The sequence below is a fragment of the Sminthopsis crassicaudata genome, chromosome 4 (assembly GCF_048593235.1).
Source record: "Sminthopsis crassicaudata isolate SCR6 chromosome 4, ASM4859323v1, whole genome shotgun sequence".
NCBI classification, from domain to species: Eukaryota; Metazoa; Chordata; class Mammalia; order Dasyuromorphia; family Dasyuridae; genus Sminthopsis; species Sminthopsis crassicaudata.
Window position 1 is genome coordinate 166,728,022 of NC_133620.1, and position 26,295 is coordinate 166,754,316.

Below are 26,295 nucleotides of genomic sequence, written 5' to 3' on the forward strand. Positions count from 1 at the left end.
GGCTTTTGCTTATCCTGACTCTGGCTGATTCTAAGGTATCCAGGGTGCTAACATGGTCATCACAATGAGTCAAGTTGAGCCTAACTTTTTGAATGAAATGATAATTTTTCAGTTTTGTTTTTATATTTTAGATGGTTCAGAGCTTCTTAACCCCTGCACCACATCAACATGATCAGACTTAGGAAAACAAAATATGTGTCTTTGAAATGTATGAAAACATCTTTCCTTCAGATCCCTTTCTATCCAAATAGGGAGGGATATATTCTGCAATGATTGTAACGTAAAAATTATAGAAATATATTAACCTGAGGATCCTGGGAAAATGGTGGAATAGGCCAGAAAATTCTAAGCTCTCCAGATTTTCTCTGCAAACAAACAAAATTGTTCCTCAAGGCAAAGAAGGAGCAGTGAAAAATAAATAAGAGTTGTTACAGAACAGGAGACCTCTTGGGCCAACCCCACAAGAGGTGAAGAAAGACCCCAGGTTTGGGATTTAACCAATGTGAAGAGTAAACATTTCCAGGCTAGCTCCACTGAAACAGCCATGGGGACTCTTGGAGCTAGATAGGTTCTGAGGGAATCATAAGAACTTTCATCTCTGAGACAACATGGAGAGTCTGAGGTCTGAGAAGCAGAAGACTGAGGGAACCTTCACAGGCCCAGCTGTGATATAGAGATATAGCCCTGATCAAGAAGGAGCCAGCATATCCAATGAGTACAGAAGCAATGGGAGAAGGATGCTGCTCGGCCACAGACATTTGCAGAAGAATGACGCTTTTGGTTTGGCTTCCAGGTTAGAGGAGAGAGCTAAAGTGAAGCCAAAGTCACCATCCCCCCACCCCAAAATTAGAGATACTTGCACTAATAGTTCGCATTAAAAAAAAAAAAAATGAACCACCAAAGAAAGAATGTAACTATAGAAACTTACTATGGGAACAGGGAAGATCAAGATTCATCTTCAGAGGACAATGAATTTTAAAAAGCCTCTTTTACCACAAAGAGTAATGTTAAATGGCTACCTGCCCAGAAAGAATTTATAGAAGAACTCAAAAAAGACTTTAAAAATAAAATGAGAGAGATTGAAGAAAAACTTTTTTAAAAATCCAAGAAAAATAAATTAACCAACTACAAAAGGAGATACAATTTTATTTTATTATTTTTTTTAATTATAGCTTTTTATTTACAAGATACAATTGCTAAGCCTTTTATTCCAATTTTCCCCCTCCTTCCTTCCACCCCCCCTCCCCCAGATGGCAGGTTGATCAATACATGTTACATATGTTAAAGTATAAATTAAATACAATATATGTATACATCCAAACAGTTATTTTGATGTACAAAAATAATCAGATTTTGAAATAGTGTACAATTAGCTTGTGAAGGAAATAAAAAATGCAAGGAGACAAAAATAGGGGGATTGGGAATTCTATGTAGTGGTTCATAGTCATCTCCCAGAGTTCTTTCAGTGGGTATAATTGGTTCAGTTCCTTACTGCTCTATTGGAACTGATTTGGTTCAAGGAGATACAATTTCAAAGAAGAAAATAATCCTTTGAAAACTAGAATTGGTCAAGAGGAAGCCAGTGGAGCTATAAGAAAACAATAAATAATAAAACAAAATATAAAGAATGAAAAAATAAAATAGAATGTGGAACATCTTGTAACAAAAACAACAGATCTGGAGAACAGATGAAGAAGTGATAACAAGAATAATTAGACAACTTGAAAGCTATGACCAAAAAAAAAAAAAAAAAAAAAAAAAGAACCTTAACACAATTATACAAGAAATAATCAAAGAAAATTGTCCTTGAGAGATAAAATACAAGAGAAAGGTAGAAATAGAAAAAAATCCTTTGATCACCACCTCAAAGAGATCCTACAAAGAAAACCCAAAGAAATAGTATTGCTAAATTTCAGAAATCCCAAATCAAAAAGAAAATTCTCCAAAGAAACAAACAAAATAATCAAACATGTTAGAGCTACAATTAGAATTGTACAGAATTTATCAGCAGCTGCAATAAAAGACCACAGGTCATGTAATAATTTATATCAACAATCAAAAGAACTAGACCTCCAGACAAAAACATTTCTTCCAGGCAAAACTAACTGTAATTTTGAACAACAACAACAACAACAAAATGAATATTAAATGAACTTGTAGATTTTCAGGGCTTTAGCTCAACCAGATCCGAACACAATAGAAAATTTATAACATAAGAGCCAATATCAAAGCTTAATTTCAAGGGATTCAACAATGACAAATTGTTTATGTTTGTTACATAGAAATGTAAACCATATGTTTAAAATTGACATCAGTAATTGGGCAGTTCATAAGAAAAACTGGAGCAGAATTCAGTATGATCTGACTCTAAAAAGCAAAGCTGTCTAGGAAAAGGTAAAAATAGTAAAGATGTTCACAAATGAAGTGCAGAGGAAGAAACAATATAAAGGCATTGGGGTCAAGAGTAGGTAATTCTGAAAATCTACTCAATTTAGGAATGGGTTAAATAGGGGGGAAATATATATATATATATAATATGTGTGTGTGTTTGTATGTGTGTGTATAACACTCTCTCAAATCTGTGAAGAAATAAGGGAGGAGGGAATAGGATAAAATGGAATATTGAAGAGTGGATAGATTTAGGGCAGTGGGACAAAGCATATAGATTAATTAGAAAAAGATAAAGGGAAAGAAAGGTGAGGTACAGAAGATTGTTTAGATCAACCTGAATGTGATGGGGTATGTAAATTAATGGGAATGGGATGAAAAGGGAGGTAAAAGTTGAAGGAGAAGATAGAATGATCCATGGGTAGCAGAGGTTAATTAATAGCAAGGCAAGCTAAGGAGTAGAATTAAAGTAGAAGAGTTAATAGGGATAGAAAATAAGAGATATGGCAAACATCATAACAAGAATCAAGAGTAGAATTTATTAAAAAAAAAAAAAGTAATTAGTAGTCTTTGATCTCAGACCAAATCAAACTTAAAGATTCAATTGAGAGAAAAATCTATATTATATGTAAGCCATATTAATATTGTCTTTAATTGCTTGTCCGCATATATGTAAATGAGCATGAATATATGTGTGTATATGTATGCATGCGGGTATATGTAAATGTGTGTATATATTAATATTATTATTATATTAATATATATGTATATGTATGTGTGTGATTATGTGAATATAGATGTATATGCATATATAAGTATAACCATGCATGGGGAAGGTAAGTGGGACAAAAGAAGAAAAAAATAAAAAGTAAAAAGTACACTGCAGAAAATAAAATACATTATAATGAAGCAAAGAGGGGAAATCATGAATATAATCTCTTCTATTATTATATATGTATTCTTGAAATGAAAATTTATTGTTATATATTATGAATCCTCAATGTTCTGCTGGGAATATGATAATGTTTTGATTTTTATTTTCCCTTTCTGTCTTTGTCTATTTTGGTTTTTCTTATTTTATATTTAGTTTTAGTTTTTGTTTTTTCGCTAAGGTAATTGGGGTTAAGTGACTTGCCCAGGGTCACACAGCTAGGAAGTATTAAGTATCTGAGGTCACATTTGAACTCAGGTCTTCCTGACTTCAGAGCTGGTGCTCTATCCACTGTGCCACTTAGAGGCCGCTTTATATTTAGTTTCAAATAAATAAATATTCTAGAAAAAAATATATTAACCTTTTTAATTGATTGAAAATATTAAGAAAAATATTTCTACAGTTTAAATTATTCCCTGCTTTACCTTAAGGAAGAAAATTTGATCAGGACGTAATTGAATTTCTTTGCTGAACAATCCCTTTCAGTAAAATCCTTTATCTTAGTCCTAATCTCTTTCTTTTAGGAAAGTATGTGTTATCTGGGAAATCAAGGATGATAATCAAATTTAGAAAGGATAATACTTCAAATCTAGACCTTCAGATAAAAACATCACATGCCGGCAAAACTAACTAATTTTGAACAAAAAAATGGATATTAAATGAACTTTCAGATTTTCAGGGCTTTGTCTCAACCAAATCTAAACTCAGTAGAAAATGTAATATATGTAAGTGGACATCAAAGATTGGTTTCACGGGATTCTCCTCTCCCCTCTCACCCCATTTCCCCCAAAGAGAGTTACAGTCTGCCCAGATCAATACCCTCTTCCCTTTTTGGGAAGTGATACTTCTAAATGTGCTCCTGCATACAATAGGCCCATAAAAATATTTCTTTTTTTTTTTTTTTTTTTTTTTTCGAAGCATTCTATTTTATCTCTTTACCCTCATTGGCATTCTTATGGAACATCAAAATCCAAAGCTCCCTTCATTGCAGAGGTAAGGGAATGGGGAAATGAGAATGAAATTTTTGTTTCTTTTGAATTTTTTTTCCCCTCATTTTTTCCCACCTAATTACCCACCTAACCCTCTTCTTCTGTGTTCCAGTCCCTCATCACAAACTGCCTACTGGATATTTCTACTACTGGCATTTCAAACCCAACACAATCAAAACAGAAATCATTTTTTACATGGGCGTAGTTACTTGGATTACAGGGAGATAGTCATATTTTCAAAGAAACCATGATTTTGTACATGCGTGTATGTTTATATACATATATATATACACCCACATACACAACTACCATTGATATATAACATTTTATATGTTATATTTCAATGATTTAAATATTATGTATGCATAATGTATGCAAAACATTTAATTTAGATTTTATATATATATGTAAATGTTCTCTTGTTCAGTTTCCTTGGGATCTCTGGGAGCAGCCTTCATTTCAGTTCAGTAATCACCACAAGTGTATCCAGGTGTTAAAAGTCTCTTTTAAAGTGTTGTCTCCTTCCTGAGGCCCAGTTAGCTTTCTTAGAGGCCGATCTCTCTCCTTGGTTCCGAGAGCACGAGCTCCTGCCGCCAGTCATGTGCTCTCTGCCTCTGCCAGCTTCTTGAGGTTCTCCTGGATGTCTTGGTTTCTGTGGGGGAGTTGTGCGGCCCACCACCATGATCTCTGTCTTCCATAGTTCTGATTCTGGCTGAGTTTGTCAGAGCTTCTATGCTCTCTTACCATAGGTGTGAATCTTGTGGAACTATAGGCAGACAGCAGTCACATGACTTGCCCAGGGTCACACAGTTAGTGAGAATGTGGCGTCCATTTTGAACTCAGGTGTTCCCTACTCCAGGAACTATCCACTGTGCCGTTTTGCTGCCTAGTGTCAATAAAAAATGGGATAAAATTCATTTTAAAAATTAACAACACAGAGGTGCATGACAACCTTGAAGAAACAGAAACGTCTTCAAGCAGTGCACAAGCAATTTTTATTAAAGCCACTACTACATGCCAGACGCGAAGCTAAGCGCTGGGGGCATAAAGAAATAGGCCAAATGTTTACTTCTGCCTAAAAGAGAAAGAAAGCAATTCTGTAAGAGGTTAGGGGTGATGGTGGGAGGATCCTAAAAGTGTCCAGACTGGAAGTATTCCTCAGGTTAGGAAGGATGAGGGGCGGGGTGGGTGGAGGAAGGAGACTCCCGTGGGGGCGGAGCCTCTGCGTGATTGGCTAGGCGATCTCGCCGCTCTTGTCTCGCGCCTCCCGGAAGTGCCCAGTTGTTAGCTTGCGCCTCCGCCCGGCGTTTCCGGGAGGGAGGGAGCCGGGTGTCCCTTGGGTGCCGCGCTGGGTACCCGGCTCTGTGGTTCCTCACCCAGCGTTCGGCGCCGAGGGAGGGGCCCAGGCGCGCGGCGCCCAGCTCGCGGCGCCCACGTTCGAGCCGGGCCTCCCTGGGCTGTCTCGGAGCCCGAGCCGCGATCAAAAGAGGAGGACTCTGGGCCCGGACCCGCCGCCCCGGCCGCCGCCATGGTGCAGATGGAGACGCAGCTGCAGAGCATTTTTGAGGAGGTCGTGGTGAGTCCGGAGCCCGTGCTGATTGTTCGCAGTATCCGAGCCAGCCTTGGGAAGTGGGGAAGGGAAAGATCACCTCCCCGGCTTTGGCACTGTTTGGTAGCCTGTTTAGACATTCAACAAGCATTGTGTGCCAGGCCCAGGGTTAGGCGCTGAGGATACAAAGAAAAGCAAAAGCAGGCCGTACCCGCACGGGACCCACGGTCTAATGGGAGGGGAGACAAAATGCTAACAGCTCCATAGAAGCAAGCTATCCTGGTCAAATAGAAGGGAAATGAGGGAAAGCTCCTGCACGGAGCGACCGGGAAAGGATTCTTACAGAAGGTAGAATATGAGCTGAGCCTTGAAGGACACAGTGAGAGGGTGCCCAGGCGTGAGGGACGGCCTGGAAGCTGGAGAGCCAGCAAGAAACCTGAATTATAGCATATGCAAAAGGGAGCAGCGCTAAGAAGATTGCAGAGTGGAAGGGCTTTACGTGGCAAGCTAAGATTTTAAATTTGAGCCTAGCCTTCTAGGTGGGAGTAAAAGTCATCACATCAAACTACATAACTGCAGCGCAATTTAATGTTTTCAAAATATATCCATCTAGTAACTTTCTTGTAACTTGAGAGCCACTGGAGCCACCTGAGCAGGAACATGATATAAGTCATGATGTAGGTCAGGCTTGCTTCTCTGAGCCTAGAACTGAGCACAGTGTTCTAAGTTAGACATTGGAGGACAGTTCAGTAGGTTTTTCACTTTTAATGCAATCCAAAATTCCATGAGCTTTTTTGGCTGCCACATCACTATAGACCAGTGGTCCTCAAACTTTTAAAATAGGGATCCAGTTCACTGTCCCTCAGACTGTTGGAGGCCAGACTATAGTAAAAACAAAAACTCACACTCTGTCTCCACCCCTCAGCTCATTTGCCACCTCTGCATAGACCTTCATATTGAGCCCACCGTTTACCAAGACCCATTGATTTCTCCCCTCCCCCAAAGTTGATGCAGTCCTAGCTGATGCAGAGACCAGTCAAATAAGGAGGCTTCAGGGAGGCTCCATCAGTTGCTGTCTACCTTAACATGGGTCATATGCAATTGCAGCCTATTACTAAGAGCACTCTGTGCCAAGATTTCTGAGCCTCCATGGAAGCTTTCACTTTTTTTTGCTCAGTATATTTAGAGATGAGATATTTCTTTCATGGGAAAAACCCACAGGGAGCAACCCTTCAGCCTCAGAAGTTTGCTCATACCTCAGATGGACCCCTTTTTCTCCATCCACTTGAGTTCCTAGTCATTCAGAGCTACTCATGGGCCACCTTTTACATGATGCCTTGCTGGGTCCTTTTAGCTACTGGTGTTATTCCCCTGAAATTATCTTGTATTTGTGCATATTTTTCATATATTCATTAGTATTAGAGTGAAAACGGATTTTAGAGGCATCTCAGGCTCCTTATTTTATAGATAAGAAGCTGAGATCCAGCTTTCCTTTGATAGAAATTGAGAACAGGAACTATTTCATTTATTTCTTTATATGCATAGTACCTGGCATACAACGCAGTAGATGTTTAATAAATGCTAGTTGATCAGGTGATTATTCACCCCAAATTAGTTTGAATTCTTTATTTTGAAAAAAAGTTAAATTTGATTAAACCTGACAGAAATTAAGTAGTTAATTGAATATCTTACAGCAAATAGAGTGAGAGACCAGACAAATTGGGAATATGTGTAAATCCTCTTAAAATTTAATGGAATCTTTTTGCTTGTTTATTTTACAGAAAACAGAAATCATAGAAGAGGCCTTTCCAGGGTAAGTGTAATGCCAGATAAAAATCCTTTTATGGAGTATCCAATTTTGTTTTTGTTCTTCCCTTCTCTAGTTTTGGGAGATAATGAGGAGTTAATAACCTCTCTGGGATTGCTTTTAATTAGGATAGTAACCATTTGTAGCAATTGGTAACAGATGATAACAGTTATTTTCTTACTTTAGCATGTTTATGGATACACCAGAAGATGAAAAAACAAAACTTATCAGCTGTTTGGGAGCTTTCAGGCAGTTTTGGGGTAGTCTTTCACAGGTGAGTACTAAAAGTTTAAATAATAACATCTTATGTAGTATTTTGTTTTCAAAATAATTTAAAATATTTTAAAAATTCTAGTAGACCATTTCTGTGTTTTACCATGTTTTGATGGTTTGGGGTAGAAGAAAAATTTATGTCAAACTAAACCACACTTTAATGTCTTCAAAATCCATACAATAACTCTCCTATAAAACTTTGTAAGACCAAAAAGTCAATTTACAACATATGGACCAACCGTCCTTTTCATTTCCTTGTATTCAGAAGCAGCAAGAATCAGTAGTGCCAAAGTAAGGATTTTTGTACTTGGGGATACAAAAAATTAGTAAAGACCCTTTCATTTGGAAAATAAGGGAAGATAGGAACACTGATACAAGTCAAGGCAGGGGCCTACTCCTTTGGATTTTCTTCAGAGCCAGCCATTTTAAAGATAGGCAGCCTGACTTTTAATCTTAGTTTTTTTTTGTTTGTTTTTTTTTTTTTTAATAATTTAATTTTTATTTTATTTTATAATTATAACTTTTTTTTTTTGACAGTACATATGCATGGGTAATTTTTTACAACATTATCCCTTGCACTTACTTCTATTCAGATTTTTTCCCTTCCTCCCCCAACCCCCTCCCCCAGATGGCAGGCAGTCTTATATATGTTAAATATATTACAGTATATTCTAGATACAATATATGTGTGTAGAACCGAATTTCTTGTTGCACAGGAAGAATTGGATTCAGAAGGTAAAAATAACAGTTTACAGTCATTTCCCAGTGTTCCTTTTCTGGATGTAGCTGATTCTGTCCATCATTAATCAATTGGAATTGGATTAGCTCTTCTCTATGTTGAAGATATCCACTTCCATCAGCATACATCCTCGTATAGTCTCATTGTTAAAGTGTATAATGATCTTCTGGTTCTGCTCGTTTCACTTAGCATCAGTTGATGTAAGTCTCTCCGTGCCTCTCTGTATTTCTCCTGTTGGTCATTTCTTATAGAACAATAATATTCCATAACATTCATATACCATAATTTACCCAACCATTCTCCAATTGATGGACATCCATTCATCTTCCAGCTTCTAGCCACTATGAAAAGGGCTGCCACAAACATTTTGGCACATACAGGTCCCTTTCCCTTCTTTAGTATTTCCTTGGGATATAAGCCCAGTAGTAGCACTGCTGGATCAAAAGGTATGCAGAATTTGATAACTTTTGGGGCATAATTCCAGATTATTCTCCAGAATGGTTGGATTCTTTCACAACTCCACCAACAATGCATCAGTGTCCCAGTTTTCCCACAGCCCCTCCAACATTCATTGTTATTTGTTCCTGTCATCTTAGCCAATCTGACAGGTGTGAAATGATATCTCAGAGTTGTCTTAATTTGCATTTCTCTGATCAATAGTGATTTGGAACACTTTCATATGAGTGGAAATAGTTTTAATTTCATCATCTGAAAATTGTCTGTTCATATCCTTTGACCATTTATCAATTGGAGAATGGCTTCATTTCTTATAAATTAAAGTCAATTCTCTGTATATTTTGGAGATGAGGCCTTTATCAGAACCTTTAACTGTAAAAATGTTTTCCCAATTTGTTACTTCCCTTCTAATCTTGTTTGCATTAGTTTTGTTTGTGCAGAAACTTTTTAATTTGGTGTAATCAAAATTTTCTATTTTGTGATCAATAATGGTCTCTAGTTCTCCCTTGGACACAAACTCCTTCCTCCTCCACAAGTCTGAGAGGTAAACCATCCCATGTTCCTCCAATTTATTTATGATTTCGTTCTTTATGTCTAAATCTTGGACCCATTTTGATCTAATCTTAGTATGTGGTGTTAAATGTGGGTCCATGCCGAGTTTCTGCCATACTAATTTCCAGTTTTCCCAGCAGTTTTTGTCAAATAATGAATTCTTATCCCAAAATTTGGGATCTTTGGGTTTGTCAAAGATTAGATTGCTATTTTTATTCACTATCTTGCCCTGTGAACCTAACCTATGCCACTGATCAACTAGTCTATTTCTTAGCCAATACCAAATGGTTTTGGTGATTGTTGCTTTATAATATATCTTTAAATCAGGTACACTTAGACCACCTTCCTCTGACTTTTTTTTCATTAGTTCCCTTGCAATTCTCGACCTTTTATTCTTCCATATGAATTTTGTTGTTATTTTTTCTAGGTCATTAAAATAGTTTCTTGGGAGTCTGATTGGCATAGCACTAAATAAATAGATTAATTTGGAGAGTATTGTCATCTTTATTATATTCGCTCGGCCTATCCAAGAACACTGAATGTCTTTCCAATTATTTAAATCTGACTTTATTTTTGTGGCAAGTGTTTCGTAATTTTGCTCATATAATTCCTGACTCTCCTTTGGTAGATATATTCCCAAATATTTGATACTATCGACTGTTATTTTGAATGGAATTTCTCTTTGTATCTCTTGCTGTTGGATTGTGTTGGTAATGTATAAAAATGCTCAGGATTTATGTGGATTTATTTTGTATCCTGCAATTTTGCTAAAATTCTGAATTATTTCTAATAGCTTTTTAGCAGAGTCTTTGGGGTTCTCTAAGTATATCATCATGTCATCTGCGAAAAGTGATAATTTGATTTCTTCATTTCCTACTCTAATTCCTTGAATTTCTTTCTCGGCTCTTATTGCCGAGGCTAGAGTTTCTAGTACTATATTGAATAGTAATGGTGATAGTGGGCAACCTTGTTTCACTCCTGATCTTACAGGGAAAGGTTCTAGTTTATCACCATTACATATGATGTTTACTGAAGGTTTTAAATATATGCTCCTTATTATTTTAAGGAATAGTCCATTTATTCCTGTACTCTCAAGCGTTTTTAGTAGGAATGGATGTTGGATTTTATCAAATGCTTTTTCTGCATCTATTGAGATGATCATATGGTTTTTATTAATTTGATTATTAATATGGTCAATTATACTAATAGATTTCCTAATATTAAATCAGCCCTGCATTCCTGGTATAAATCCCACTTGGTCATAGTGTATTATCCTGGGGATGATTTTCTGAAGTCTATTTGCTAATATCTTATTTAAGATTTTAGCATCAATATTCATTAAGGAAATTGGTCTATAGTTTTCTTTCTCAGTTTTCGATCTACCTGGTTTAGGTATCAGTACCATGTCTGTGTCAATCTTAGCTTTGCCATGAACTAGCTTCATGACTTTGGGTGAATCACTTGCTCTCTCATGAACCTCAGTTTCAATATTTATAAAATAACAAGATTGAACTATCCTGTAGATTTCTTATCCTGTAATCTTTGAACTTGTTTTTTTTGGGGGAAAACGTTGATATCATTTTCTTTGTAACCTTATGTATTTTATTTTTAAACATTTAAAAACATTGGGAAGAGGGAGCTCCATAGCTTTTACCAAAAGGATTCATGATATAAAAGAAATAATTAATTTTCTCAATTAAAACTTAGAAGTGATAATGAAATGTAGTCACTAAAAAGAGAAAATAAAAGAAGACTTAGCAAAGTATATCATGAGACAGAATAGTATATGGGAAATGATAACAAATCTAAATTGTATTTCTTACACTTCAAAATGTCTCACAAATACTTGTTGTATAACTTGGGCAAGCCACTTAGTCTCTTTGTACATCAGCTTCCTTATCAGTAAAATGGGGGCTGACAAACTTCTTCCTATCTACCTTTTTATTAAAGCCATAACCATCACATAGGTTGGCTCTTTGTCTAAGACAGGGCCAACTACAAAGTACAACAGATATTGATGCCACAGCTGTGGGAACAATACTTGTACTTTGTTCAGCCTTCTTTTTTTTTTTTTTTTTTTTTTTTGAGTCTGGGGTTAAGTGACTTGCCCAGGGTCACACAGCTAGGAAGTACTAAGTGTCTGAGACCAGATTTGAACTCCGGTCCTCCTGAATTCAAGGCTGGTGCTCTATCCACTGCGCCACCTAGCTGCCCCAGCCTTCTTTTTCAAAGAGACCTTATGACATTACTGGTCATGTCTTGACTTGGAACATGAACTGAGTTTAACTGAGGCAGAGTTGCATCAAGTTGTCAGCCTCTCTCTTCCCGAGTCATCAAAGTTGAATGGAGGGACAAATGTCAAGGCTGATGATGGCTCAGGATACAGTGGATGTTGTTGACATCTTCCCCTTGTTCTAAACCTTCCATAGTACCTGCTTGAGTCATCTTCATGACTAGTGGAACAAATTATTCTCATCTACCTATTTCATCACAGAAAGTCTTTATATGCTTCTAGTAGATCTTCCCCCTAACTCACCTGTAGTTTTGAGATCTGTCAGTTTCCCTCAAATTACTTTAGTCCATCCGTTGAAGTGGTTCACCAGGCTGTGACCACTGTGCATGATACAGCTTCATGGAACCACAGGTAAGAATTGAATGAAGTTAGAAAGGATAAATGAAAAACCCTGAGTACCCCATACAAAAGAAGGCAATACTAGAAGGATGGGATGAAATATTTTCATCTACCAGTACCCCTCTATCAGGATCTAGGGAAATCAGAGCTAAACATCTTCCCTTCCTACAATTTAACATCACTCCAAAAAACTAGTTGCTTTCCTCTCAATGAAAGGCAGGACAGGGTATCTGATCTTCAAAAATAGGATGTTATTGCACAGACAGGTTGTGACAGAATATGTAAGGTTGGAGTGACTAGACAGGGTCTGACCTACAAAACCTATTGAGTGTCTTCACTCAGTAAGTAAGTGTTTGGATGGAATGTCAAGAATCCTCTTGTTATTAGGACAGTCCACTGAAATGCTCGATTTCCACTGCGATACCTTCCCTTTTGCCAATACAGAATCGGGACAAAATTAGTTGAGCAGAACTGGAATTGGAAAATTATACATTTAAGGAAGAATCAAGAATGTTTCCCCATATAGTGAAGACATGAGATGCAGGAAAAATACTGCATTTGAAGGAATCCCATGAGTAATTTGGTAGCTTCTGACCCAACAAGCATCTATTAATCACATGCTATGTGCCAAGCATTGTGTTTAGTGTTTAGTACAAAAAAACAGCCACAGAAACTGAAGGCTGTTGAAGCTACAAAGATTCCTCTTCCACTTCTATAATGAAAATAACTTTCTGTATCATTTGCACTATAACTAGTGAAAGCTTAGACAAATGGCTGTTATGTCTTTTACCTTCCTTACGCGTAGCAGTTATCCTTCAAAAGTATTTACGTCTTTATTTTTTTAAACTTTCTAACATGAACTCCCAAAAGATTTCCTCAAAATAACATATCTTGGGGGGGGGGGGGAAGATCCTGGTATTTTCAGGAGAAAAAGGATAAGAATTATATGTGTAACTCTTCTCTTTGTTTTCCTGGTCTCCAAGTATTTCTTTTCCTTTGCTTATTTACAACAGAGAAATTTAATAAACTCTGTCTCTCCCACAGATTATATTTTCTGGTGCCATATTAATTTAATAACATTTTGTTCTAACTGGTTATTCTAATATGTGAGTAATTAAAAGATATATCTGAATTTTTTTTTATCTTTCTTAATTTTTAATGCTTATAGTTGAATATTTCAATTGCTTATAGACCTCTAGCAAATTATAATTATAAACATTTGCATTCTTTTTCAGGAGTCTCATGAACAATGCATCCAATGGATTGTTCGGTTCATTCATAGCCAACACAGCCCTAAGAGAATATCTTTTCTCTATGATTGCCTAGGAATGGCAGTAGAAACTGGTCTTCTTCCACCCAGGTCTGTCTAAAACTAAGAAAGAACAATCCAGCATGCCTTTGCTTAGATTGACACTTATTATTGATAATACAGTTAGGATAAAAGGTTTGGGTAAAAATATAATTATATGAATAACAGAATTATTAAATCACACTGAGCAAGTAAAATTTTTGAACAGTAGATAAAGTTACAGGAAGCTACAAGGTAAATTTTTGTCACTAATCTTCTGTAGACAGAAAATGTACCCACAATGAAAGGCAAAGCTAGACAGATTTAATACAAGGAGAATTTGCCAATGTAAAACTTCAGTTGTAAAAATGATAGCAACTGGACATCAAATGTTGGTGCCTCATAAAATGATCAACATCACTGAGATAGAAGGGAAATTTAAACCATTCTTGTGATTAAGGGAAAGCAGTTTGTAAAAAAACATTTTGTTAAGTTTTAAAATTCTTGTTCGTATACCATTAAATTAGGATCACTCACTGTAGCAATTGGAATGAAAACTCTGAATTAGATGGTTTAAAAATGAGAAGAAAATTTTTAACAGTTTCCCTCAAATATTTCAATTCCTTCACTTGTCAAATATCTCTTCAAAAAGGTGATTTTGTGGTAATATAGTATCCACAGTAGTGAGTGGGAAGCAAAGGAAACAGAAACAGGTCCATTAAGTGGTACTGTTTGGATCTATCTGAATACTTAAGATATTAGAAGACAAGGAGATATTAGCTAGTTTTAGGGGTTGAAAGCAAAAGACAGGAAAAGCCGTAAATACTTATAGCATAATAATCAATTGATAAAGGGCTTGAATCAGAATTATTAAATCTATGGTAGCTTTTGGATATTCTCTCAAGTAAGAAATCAAAGCTTATATTCCTCTCACTAATTCTACTGATTGCATAGAGAGAGCAAACTTCCATTTCACAATACAGAAAAATAGTGTGGTAATAGAGGCAAATAGTACTGTAAATTTGTATAAATGGTATGTGCATGTATATATTTTGTGCAAGTAATATTGATTTGATTATATTCCCTTTGAAGAAAGACAGTACTTACACAATTCTAGGGAGCAAACATCCTTGTACAGTATATATAATAAGATATGGAAATTGCAAACCAAACATGATGAGATGAATAACAGTCATAATAGACCTACAATTTCTACAGGCCTGCTTTATATTAGATATCTCTTGTTTCTTAAGTATATGCTTCTGTCTTAAAACTGATATCCCTTTTCTATAGAATGGTTTGTGAATCCCTGATAAACTCTGATACGCTTGAATGGGAAAGAACACAACTTTGGGCATTGACATTTAAACTGGTTCGGAAAATAATTGGTGGTGTGGATTACAAGGTAATGTATTTTTAGTTACTTGGAGCGATTTTTGCTTTTTAATGTGATAATATGGTTGTTTCATTTTACATGGTAGTATTCTTGATGCCCTTAAAATTATATGCTTATGTAAAGAAATTTATTTCCTACATTCTGAAGAGAGCGCTAAAGAATTGTTTTGTTTTGTTTTGTTTTTAAACTGTGAGCTCAGAAATATATTTTGATGTGTTGGGTAAATTTTTCAGACTAATTGAGAGTATATAAGAGTAATGCTTTTTTGTGTTCTCAGTGTTTTTAATCTTATGCAATTGTCACAGTCCTGGAGAGGGGTCCGTTTTTTGTTTAGAAGAATCAATCCAACTGACTTAAAACATTTTTATTTTTGTTAGGCATTATTTAAAAGTATATCCTAATACATACAGAAGAAAGTGTTTGCCTTTTTTGACAACCAGCTTAGTATATAGTATCAAACAATTATTAAGCATTTATTCAGTGCTTTCTCTGTGTGAGAAACTGATGGGCACTAGATAACATAAAGACAAAAATGAGGCGCTTTTACATTAATTTGGAGCAGAAAATAAATCCTTAAAAAAGTATGTAGAGAAAATATACAAAATGCTATCTGCTTTTTTAAAGAAAGGCATTAGAAACTGTTTAGGTCAGGTTGTAAAAAGTGGTATTTGAACTGAATCCTAAAGGAAACGAGATTCCAAGAAGTGGAGATAACAAGGAAATCCTTTCAGGCATGGGAGACAGCCAATACTACAGTATAGAGATGTCCTGTCTGAGTTTTTACAAAAAGGCCAATTTGAATAAAGTGTAGAATGTGGAAAGAATAATGTAAAATAAAGTTGGTGCCCAGTTCTTATTGTGAAGGTCTTTTGTTGTTAAAGGGGTGTGTTCATATTTGATCCTAAAAGCAGTAGGAAGAAGAGTTTATTGCATAGCATAGAAACATGGTCAGACCTATACTTTAGGAAAATCATTTTGGCAGCTTTGTGGAAGATGATTGATTGGGAGGCATGAATACCAATTAAGAGGCTGTTGCAGTAGCTTAGGGAAAAGGTGATGAGAGCCTGACCTGTGGTGGTCATCTGAGTAGAGGGAAAGAAGGAATTATTAAATGTCTAGTATGTGCCATGGTTCAGTGACTTAGAGTCACACAAGTAGTGAATATCTGAGGCCAAATTTGAACTCATCTTCCTGACTCCAGACTTGGTTCTGTACCACCTAGCTGGATGTGGAAGATAACTATAGAAATAGAAATAACAAGACTTGACAATTGAATAGATATGTGAAGTGATAGAAAATGAAAAGTCGGAGTTGATTTCAAACCTGGATGACATAAAGGATGATGTTGCCCTTTATGGAAATAGGTAGTGTGAAAATAAAGTGTTGAAGGAAAAGATAATGAATTCTGACTCATGGTGAGTTTGAGCTACCTATAGGACATCCTTTTTGAAATAACCCAATTTTGGTGATAGAAGACTAGTGTTCAGATATAAAACTAGGGCTAGATAAATAGATCTGGGAGTCATCAAAATAGTGATTATAATTAAAATCCTGTAAGCTGATTAGGTCATCCAGTGAAGAGTATAGTGAGAGAGAGACAGACTCTTGGACAAAATCTTAAGATACTTTACTCTTCTTTGGGAAAGTTTTTAGAAGAAAGAACCTGCTATCAATGATAGTAGATAATTGGAGAAAAAAAAACAAGGCTTGCATCACTTGAGAACAATTACAAAACAAATGACTCAAGCAAGGTTGTGATTAAAAGAATCTGATATTCTTTTCACTTGTTTGTTCCAGTTTCTCTAAGAATATTTTCTGTCTTTAGGCAATTAGGTTAAATATAATAGGATAGAATTAATCAGAAAAGGTTTCAAAGTAGGCAAATTTTGAGCTATATTTTGTACCAGATCATCAGTCATTTATTAAATGCCTCAAAAATCATGGGCAGGGAATGAATATGAATTAAAAGAAAAGGAAGAGGAGAATATATGAGGAAAATGGAGTAAACAAAAGCAATGAAGCAAATAGAATTAGTTCATAGAAGACGGGAAGTAAAATTAATTTATAGTAGAAAGGATTACCTATGGAGAAGTTCAGAATAGCTTGTTATCTGTGCTTGAAACTTCAGCTGTGTTCAAATATATTCCATTGTTTTGACCAAAAAAAATTTGTACAAAATAAAAATTTTGTTTCTTCTGGGTCCTTTTAAAATTCTTTTATTCTCTGCAATATTATCAGATAAGCAATCTAAGTCTTTTAAAAGTAGATTGAACTTAAAATATAACCCTATAAATTGCAATACTGGAACTGAATTTAGAACGAGTATTTAGTGATAACTATGTATATTGCAATGTGTGATAATATCTATTTCTCTTTCCTCTAAGGCATCTAAGTAGTTTGTTCTTCTTAATAAAAGTTGGACTTTTTTAAAACTATAGATATTAACTTATTGAATTTGAACAAACCATAGTTAAAAGAACTAATGTTTTATTTGGTTTTAAAAAATGTGATTCAAGAGGTAAAAATTTCTCCTTCTGAAATTTTCTGTACTTTTTACTTTTTAAAAAAGACTGAGTACAGATTTCTCAGTTTTAACTTAGTTTTTCTTTTTTTTCCGTGCTTTCCTTCTCCAACATCAGGGTGTACGAGATCTCTTAAAAGTGATTTTGGAGAAAATCTTAACAATACCCAATACTGTGAGCTCAGCTGTGGTACAGCAACTTCTAGCAGCAAGAGAGGTAACATATATGCATCTGAATTGTATTTCTAATTTTCATTCCAAAGAATTCTTTCAGTCTGTTCAGTCTACTAGTTTTCAGATTTCTAGGCTCCGTGTAATACTGGAACAAAAAAACTTACAGACCATTTGTCTATTTTCTTTTTACTTACCACCAAAAAAAGAAAGAGGAAGGGAAAAAATTCTGTTTAATACTAATAGAATTTTTTAAAAAATACTAATAGAATTGTATTGCTTTAAATAATAAAGAATTCTTGTGGGATATAGTAATCTATTTAATTTTATTAAACATAATAAGAATATTTGATAAAGATAAGTATAGCTATTGGTATGTTATTAATATCATTATAAGAGACCTAAAGGACTTAAGGATACTTTCATGGATTCTTTGCTGTGCAAACTAACACTTTAGAGACCAGCAATCTAGTCTATTCTCTCTGCTTTCATCACTAGTCCTACATTATTTATTTGTTAGTTTTGAGACTGAATATCCCTACCTTGTCCAGGCTGGAAGTCTAGCTATTCATGAGCTTTATCCCCCTACTGATTGGCATGAAATTTTGACCTGTTCCATTTCTTTCTTCAATAGAAATTTGTTCTGCTTTAGATAGCTTGCTGATCCCCTGCTTCTAGGAGCCCACTATATTAGTATAGTATTTATTTCATCCACTCAATTGTTTTTAGCCCTTCTTTAATTTAGACCTTTCAAGCTCAGTCTACCAATCTCAGCCTCTCCAGAAGCAGGGAATATAGGTTTATGCCCCTATTCCTAGTCATTGGCCTTGTTTTAAAGGCTTCCCCTAGTAGAAAATCAATTTGTCAACAATCTACTCCAACCTGCCATCGGGGGGAGGGAGTGGAGGGAGAGAGGGGATAATTTGGAAAAATGAATTAAAAAAAAAAACAAAAAACAATCTACTCCATCGTTTTAATTATCCTCATTATGTGAAAACTACTTCTTTATACTTAAACTAAATCCTTCATGCACAGATTAATCTCTGATGTTGTAAGTGAGATCTCTTAAAATCTTTGACAGTGATTTGAAAATGAAAAATCTGTCAAAGAAAATTTGATTTGGCTTAAATCAAATTTGTATCTTGTTACAGGTTATAGCATATATTTTGGAACGAAATGCCTGTTTACTGCCAGCCTATTTTGCAGTTACTGAGATCAGAAAATTATATCCTGAGGGGAAACTTCCACATTGGGTAAGCTTTATCAATTCCATGGTTAGGTGTTCACAGCTAATTGGGATATTGCCGTACTAATTTGGATACACTAACTAAACACTGGCCCAAAGTAGACTGTTTTCCAATGCTTTTCCCCATACTTTTTCTTCTTGTGACCATAGAGGATGGCAAATTTAATTTTGTTTATTGATTTTGAGAGTTTCATTTACCACAAAGTAAACTGTATATACTTTAAAAAATAAAAAAAATTGTTAGAGAGCCAGTCTCCAAATCAGGTAATACTTGGATTAAACTCCTTCCACTGACATGGTTTTGTTTTTGTGACCCTGAGGTCTAGGCATTTTATTGATTGTGGAGTTTTCCTCACCTGGGAATTCCCTAATAATAATGAAGTCACAAGGTCTCATCTACATTCTTGTTCATGAGGCTCTTGTACTTGACTGAATTCAGGAAATCAAAGTGGCAATTTTTAAGTAAATACTCTTTGAGATTGAGCTATACATAACAAATCTGCCCTGTTTTTATTTTAAGTTACTAGGCAACCTTGTATCAGACTTTGTGGATACCTTCAGGCCCACAGCAAGAATAAACTCCATTTGTGGTAAGACTAAATTAAAGGTAAAATGTTACTATCAATATAAGTTTCTAAATTTATTGTGTAACTATCGAATTGCAGCAGCAGAAAAGTCTGTTTCTAAGCATTTGGTTTTTGATGGTGACATTTAACATCTTTCAGAGCATAGAAACATGTGTTTAATAGAAGAATTTAATATTGATAAAATTGGGTTGTAAGGAGTAGTTTGTTTTAAAGTGAGAGAAAAATAAGGAAAAGAACAGCTATCTAGATTGTGTCTTTCTTATTGGCTTCAGATTAAAACCACTTTGGAGGAGATTTCGGTCTTGTTGATATGGAGAAACAAAGTGTTTAACAGACTAAAGAGTCCCAAAACATTGGCAAGACTCTGGAAGGCTGCAACCCACTCTATGTCAGACTTGTTTATTTACTTCTTTGATTCTTTGGATTTGACATGGTCTGTTAGGGGTCTTGTATGGTTTCAAAGAATTTAAACATAAGGTTTTCCAGTTTGTCTGTACATGGATACACCTCAGGACATTCTTAAGAATTACATTACCTTCAGGAATGGTCTTAACTCTTCACATATAGGCCAGCGATTTTCCAAATGTGCACCAGATGCAGAAATGATATGCCTGCTTAAGCTTTTTGTCACCCAGGAGCTCTTAAATATTTAGTAAGATGCATGCAGATGAGGGCTAAAATGTCTGTCATATACTTCTATTTCAGCTTGAATCTCTTACTCTTTATATGTTCGTAAAGGTAAAGTGAGAGTAATAGAAAGGCAGTTAAGTGTAAATTGATAGGTGATATGTAATTTTCCACATTTGAAGACTGATTGCTTTTCTTTTCTGTTCATTTTCTTCCTTTAACTTCCTGTCTTTCTCCTACAACCTGTTTTCTCTTTCCCTCAGTCATCATTTAGTAGACAATATCTAGTATAGGATTGATCCTTATATCCTGGTGAGATAAAAAGTGCTATTTTCCCATTTTCAGATGAGGAAGATATGTGATAACAGTTAAACACTGATTTGAACCCAGGTTTTCTGACTTTTTCTTTGCTGTGTGTTCTTTGAACCATGTTTCTTCACCAATATCAGTTTTATATTGGTAAATTGTTTCTGTACATGGAGGTTTCTTTTTTTTTTTCCATCATTTTTTTTTATTTATAATTTTTTTTCACAGTATATATGCATGAGTAATTTTTTTTATAATATCCCTTGTATTCATTTTTCCAAATTATCCCTTCCCTTCCTCTACTCCCTCCCCTTGATGATAGGCAATCCCATACATTTTACATATGTACATGGAGGTTTCAAAAATTTCTCAGAAAAGTTAAAAGTTGGGCATTGTCAACACTGGGCAGAGTTAAAAACACTTGGGTGGTCATGTAGTCCAGCTCCCTCATTTTACACGTGAGAGAGCCCAAACAAGTGAAGTGGCATGCTGAAGGTCACACAACGAAATCAGTCCCTAAACTCCAGATAGAGTACTCCTCAATGAATTATGATCACTTGGGCACAAAGATTGCCTCTGATGTTTGACCTTGCATTAGAATTTAAAATTGTTATCTTAGAAATTGTTCGTTTTGGTAGAGAATTTTTCTTTAGTTTATTTCTTTTTCTTTCTTTCTTTTTTTTTTTTTAATAGTTCATCAGTCAATAAGCATTTATTAAAGTTACTATATGTCAGCTGGCATAAAAGCTGGCAATACAAACATAAACAAAAAGATGGTCTGTGCTGATGGTGCTTGCGTTCTTTGTTTTTAAAGGTAATTTATAAAATAAAACAAGAATTTCCATAAGTATATAATTTTAAAAAGATCACACATGAAACTGCAAACCTATTATGCCCAACTTACAATTCCTATTAAACATATAATAAAGTTATCATGTAAATTTTTTTTCTTCCTCTCTCTTCTCTGCCCTAGAGGTGGCTGCCACTAGCTACATACTACTACATACACAAATATGTAGGTATTTGTAAAATCATTCTATATATGCTTTTTTTTAATCAGTTCTTTCTCACTGCAGATAGTGTCTTCATATATCCTTTGTAGTTAATTACATTATAATTATAATGATCCAAATAACTTATTCCCTCAAAGTTGTTCTTAAAAACAACATTGCTGTTACTATATACAACTCATTTCACTTCATTATTTCATGTAAGTCTGTCCATATTTTTCTAAGAGCATTTGAGCTTGTTTCTTATAGCACAATAGTATTCCATCACTTTGTTTCTCTGAATTGGCTTTTTCTCCCATTTGGAAAACAAGCATTGGTATCTAAATTGTCTTTCTTTTTACACACAAAAGAATAGAACAGAATCAGAATTTTTTTAGTTTATTTGATATGAGACTCATCTTTCATCAAATCCCTAAAGTATCACCTGAACATTTGAAACAAAGTGTAGTAATAGTGATCAAAAAATATGACTGGAGTACTTTCAGAACTTCTCTTAATAGGTTTTGTGTGATGGTTTTCAAGTAAATACATTGCAGTTTGAGGTTACTGTAACAAGATTTGATTTTTGTGGCCTTCAGAGATGAGGCACCATGCATTTGCCAAGTATTACATTTACTCACATGCATTTTGTGTAATACATGCAGGGCGCTGTAGTCTTCTGCCAGTGGTAAATAACTCTGGTGCCATTTGTAATTCCTGGAAATTGGATCCTACAACACTTCGTTTTCCTTTGAAAGGCCTTTTACCATATGATAAGGTATGTAGTTACCATAAGAAATTGAATTTAATCCAACTTTTGGTCTATACAGTAATCTTTAGTCATAAGACACATTCTGTACAATTGCTATCTTTGAAGGCCCAGGCGTTACGTGTGTGTGTGTGTGTGTAGTTAACAACATATATAGTTAAAGATAGTGATGTTATAATTAAATTACCACATTACTCAAAAGATATTCAAAAAGTGTATGGTATTGTTGCTGCCTCTATGCTAGAGGCCCTTTTCTGACAGTATTTTCAGGTAGTAGACTAGTTTTCCTTTTAGGGACCATTTATGTAAACAGGCAGGGTGAATAGTAGGGACTAAGACAATTTCAGACAGTAACTTTTCACAAGATTATTAAGAATTTAATTTATTCTGGTAAAAAAGGAACAAGGATTTTTTTATTTTTTTTTTGGATGCGTCAAAGGCAAAAATTTATAAAATGAGTAATCAGGTAGCCAACAGTACTGTAACTGTAATACAATTAGAGCAGAAATTATAGAGATAGAATAAGATATTTGCTTAAAAACGTATAGCAAGTTAAAAATAGATATCATCCTTCTTAGTCTGGTTTACTTTCTACTAAATGTTGCTTACTCAAAAATAAATATATATATATATTCCAGAATTTTTAACTTTTTTCCAAATCACTTAAAGTTAAAACTAATTTTGATCTTGAAGCAAATAATTTTCTTTATTTTTTAAAGGATCTGTTCGAACCTCAGACTGCTTTATTGAGATATGTGTTGGAACAACCTTATTCCAGAGATATGGTCTGCAATATGCTAGGTTTAAATAAGCAGGTACTGTACTATGCTGTAAACCTAGTAAATTCTGCATAGAGTCTGCACTATTCTTTTCTCTTTTCTTTGCTATAGCTAACTGAGCAAAACAGTTTAGGACTATTCAATGGTTTTCTTTTATCTAAAATTATATTAGGTTTATTGAACACTATTGTTCCTATCATTTATTATTGCTTTGGAGATGTTTAAATTGAAAAGTAGATATTTTGAAAGTTGATTTTTTTTTTTTTTTTTTGCATTGCTTTTTTTTCTATAAGGCCAGCCTCAAGTATACCTTTTGCCAGATAAACCTACACATGACTTAATCCTGATATTTTGTTTTTAAATGGTTTTCATTCTGTTGTAGTGTTGTGTTTTGTTTTTGTTGCCTTTTTTTCCCCCTTATGGTTCAGGTCTTTAGTTTTTGCAGCCTTGTTTGTCATTTTTCAGCATTGCATCATTGAAAAGTTGAATTTTCTTTCTTCTTTTTTCCTTTTTTTAGTTATTTTGTTTATTTTAAAGTAGTTTGACATGTGGGAGGGCTTGTTCTGACTCTGGGTTCCTTGAGGCTGGCCTCATAGTCACTGTTTTGTCTTTTCTTTTTTTCTTCCTTTATTTTTGTTCTGTCCTGTCTTGTCCTGCCCATCCTCCAATGCTCTAGACCTTGAACATTGCTCAGGTATGTTCACAACCTTACTGTTGTATTGTGACTAACGATACGCTGGCCGCTTTGTAGCCACTGATTCCATTTAGAGAATACGTGTATGGTCGGGGCTTGAAATTGGCAGGACCATGCTGAGACCAGGGCCACTAAAAAAATTTCTTCTTGGGATGTGAGAGTTGTTTTTTTATAGCTTTGGTTTTTGGTGGTTTTTTCTTTTCCTTTTTGGTGTTTAATTTTTTTTTTCTTTTTTTTTTTTTTTTTTTTTTTTTTTTTTTTTTAAAGACTACAGTCATTACTCATTAAAGCCGATCATTTTTTGATGAACTGTTTTCCCTTCCCACTCCATCTTGTTTTTCAAATTCCACGGCTAAGCTACAGTTTTAGCTAGTCTTGTGGATAGATTTGTGGTGGCCTTCATCTTTCCTAATGATTGAAAAAGCCATACCCCAAAATAAAACATCTTTCTGTTGCTTTGTTAATGAAACACTTTAATAATAGAGAAATGCTGTCTTTAAAACTGGAGTGGTAAATTGCTACAGTGAAGGCTTTTTTGGAAATATGGGGCTTTACTAAGAAAGGTTATGTTCTTAGGTAACCCCCACTTACATGACTAATATTGTTCTGTCAGTCTTTGCCAAGAGTGTCCTCCTCCAAAAGTTAGCTATTCTGAAAGCTGACTTGTCATGGCGGGGAAATACGCTATGGCCTAACTGTATCAACCAAACTCTTATACTGTCCCAAGTCTATTTCCAGGACTTTTCACCTTTGAAATTTTAAGGAAAATAGTGGTTCCAGTTATTTTTGTTTAAAAATTTTGAGCCCAATATATTAAAATAGACCAGTTGAAAAACCTGCTTTTTTATTTTAAAAAGACATTATTGTCTAGGATACATAAAATAGCGTTGCTGTTTGCAATACTATAGTGAAGGTTGTGCCAGTGCTTCCATTTATAAAACCCTATTTTTAAGGACATATAGCTTGGCCATAAAACTTGCTCAGTGTTGAAACTTTGCATGCCAAATCTCACCCTAGTAGCAGTATCTTTTTTATTATTTTAATTTTTTATTCTTAGTAAAATTTACCAAGTTTCCTCTGTTGGACAATTTTTTGTACACGTGCAGTTCAAATGATTTCACACTACAGTATGATAGTTATCTGATTGTATATTCCCATTGAACATTTTAAACACCAAACCATTTAATAACTGATCAACCTTCCCTTGAACAGAGGTAAGTATTTGTTGGACTTTAAAAAGATGGTCAAACAATGCCTAAATCCCAGTTTTTTATGGTAGGCCTTAGTCACGTCACACCTCCTTTTTCAGTTTCCTGAATAGTATTCATTTAATACATATGATAGTTAATCTGCATGTGATTTTCCTTAAGTCACCTATACTAGCCTTTTCATTTGGGAGAATAGCTTTTCTCAAACCAGAAACTGCTTGAAACAGTTCCAAAAATGTTGGTAAAACAAGTGTAGTCCTGGGCTAATCATTTCAATAGCAAGTTTCAACCTAAAAAAATTTTATGACTAAGAAATAATTCCATAAAAAATAAAAGTTTATAATGGAAATGCTGACAGAACATTTATCACATCAGTCCTACTGTTAATATGCATCATCAAAATTTTATACTTCATTAGTAATGCTTTGTAGAAACTGAATAGATTAAAGCAAACATGCCAACTCAATTTTTAATAATATATTTTTACCTGTTGGAAAGTAGAGTAGAAAATAAGAGTGTATACATTCAATGAACCAGGTGACTTAAAATATTTATTAGGTCAGATAGTGTCCTCTTTTAGCAATATAATATTATATACTATACGGTATTTTCTTGTCCTTTCTCAGCTCTTAAAAAAATATACCTAATGCTTAAATATCTTTCAAGAGCTTTTCTTTTTATATTTTCCAGTAGGAATTAAGACTTTTTTAAAAAATAAAATGTTCATACGATACTCTGAAGATCAATAATGTAGACTCTAGCATGAAGTTGGAGGTCAGGACTTATGTGTAGATAAAAGAATAATTTATATTAAATAGACTTGCAAAAACCAAATGCATTTCTGTTTCGAGAAGCTTTAATAAAAGTGGTTCAGAATTATGTGATTTGTAACTTGCAAAGTGCTTCTTATATGACACTGATGTAGTTAATGTAAGTATCCCCGTTGTACATCAGGAAATTGAGGATTAGAAAAGCTAAGTGATTTTCTCTTTCTTATAGAGCTAATAAATAAGAGACTAATCTCAAAATCAGGTCTTCTGACTTGCAGTCATTTTCTGTCATACCATAGTACTTGAATTTATTGTCTCATTTTCTAACAGTTAATAGATAGTCCTTAACTGTTTACAACACAGTCATAAATAGGAGCTGGGAGAGTACATTTTTGTTATGCTTTATGAATCTATTAGACTGATTCTTTTCCTTATCAGAGAAAAAAAAATGTGGGAAATATGGTGGAGAAAGGGTTTTTGCCTTAATTTTTATGTGACTAGAGCAATGTAGTTTCTAGCTTCAAAATGAATCTTAAGATTTTTTTTTTTGTAAAGTTACCTATTTTCCAGAATAAAATTTTGCTTTTTTTTCCTTTTAAATGTCATTATGAGAATATTGACAGGACTC

General features: G+C 34.6%; 1 protein-coding gene across 1 annotated transcript in view; it reads left to right on the forward strand.

Annotated features, from left to right (window-relative positions):
- The first annotated feature begins 5,607 nt into the window (after positions 1 to 5,607).
- MED23 (mediator complex subunit 23) overlaps positions 5,608 to 26,295 on the forward strand; it is a 56,617-nt gene continuing 35,929 nt past the window's right edge. Inside the window, 11 exon segments of the mRNA XM_074309820.1 lie at positions 5,608 to 5,884; positions 7,639 to 7,670; positions 7,851 to 7,938; positions 13,552 to 13,676; positions 14,898 to 15,009; positions 17,640 to 17,738; positions 18,844 to 18,945; positions 19,459 to 19,528; positions 22,113 to 22,225; positions 22,936 to 23,031; positions 23,672 to 23,689. Of these exon segments, the coding sequence (XP_074165921.1) occupies positions 5,837 to 5,884; positions 7,639 to 7,670; positions 7,851 to 7,938; positions 13,552 to 13,676; positions 14,898 to 15,009; positions 17,640 to 17,738; positions 18,844 to 18,945; positions 19,459 to 19,528; positions 22,113 to 22,225; positions 22,936 to 23,031; positions 23,672 to 23,689 (903 nt within the window). The 5' untranslated portion in view covers positions 5,608 to 5,836.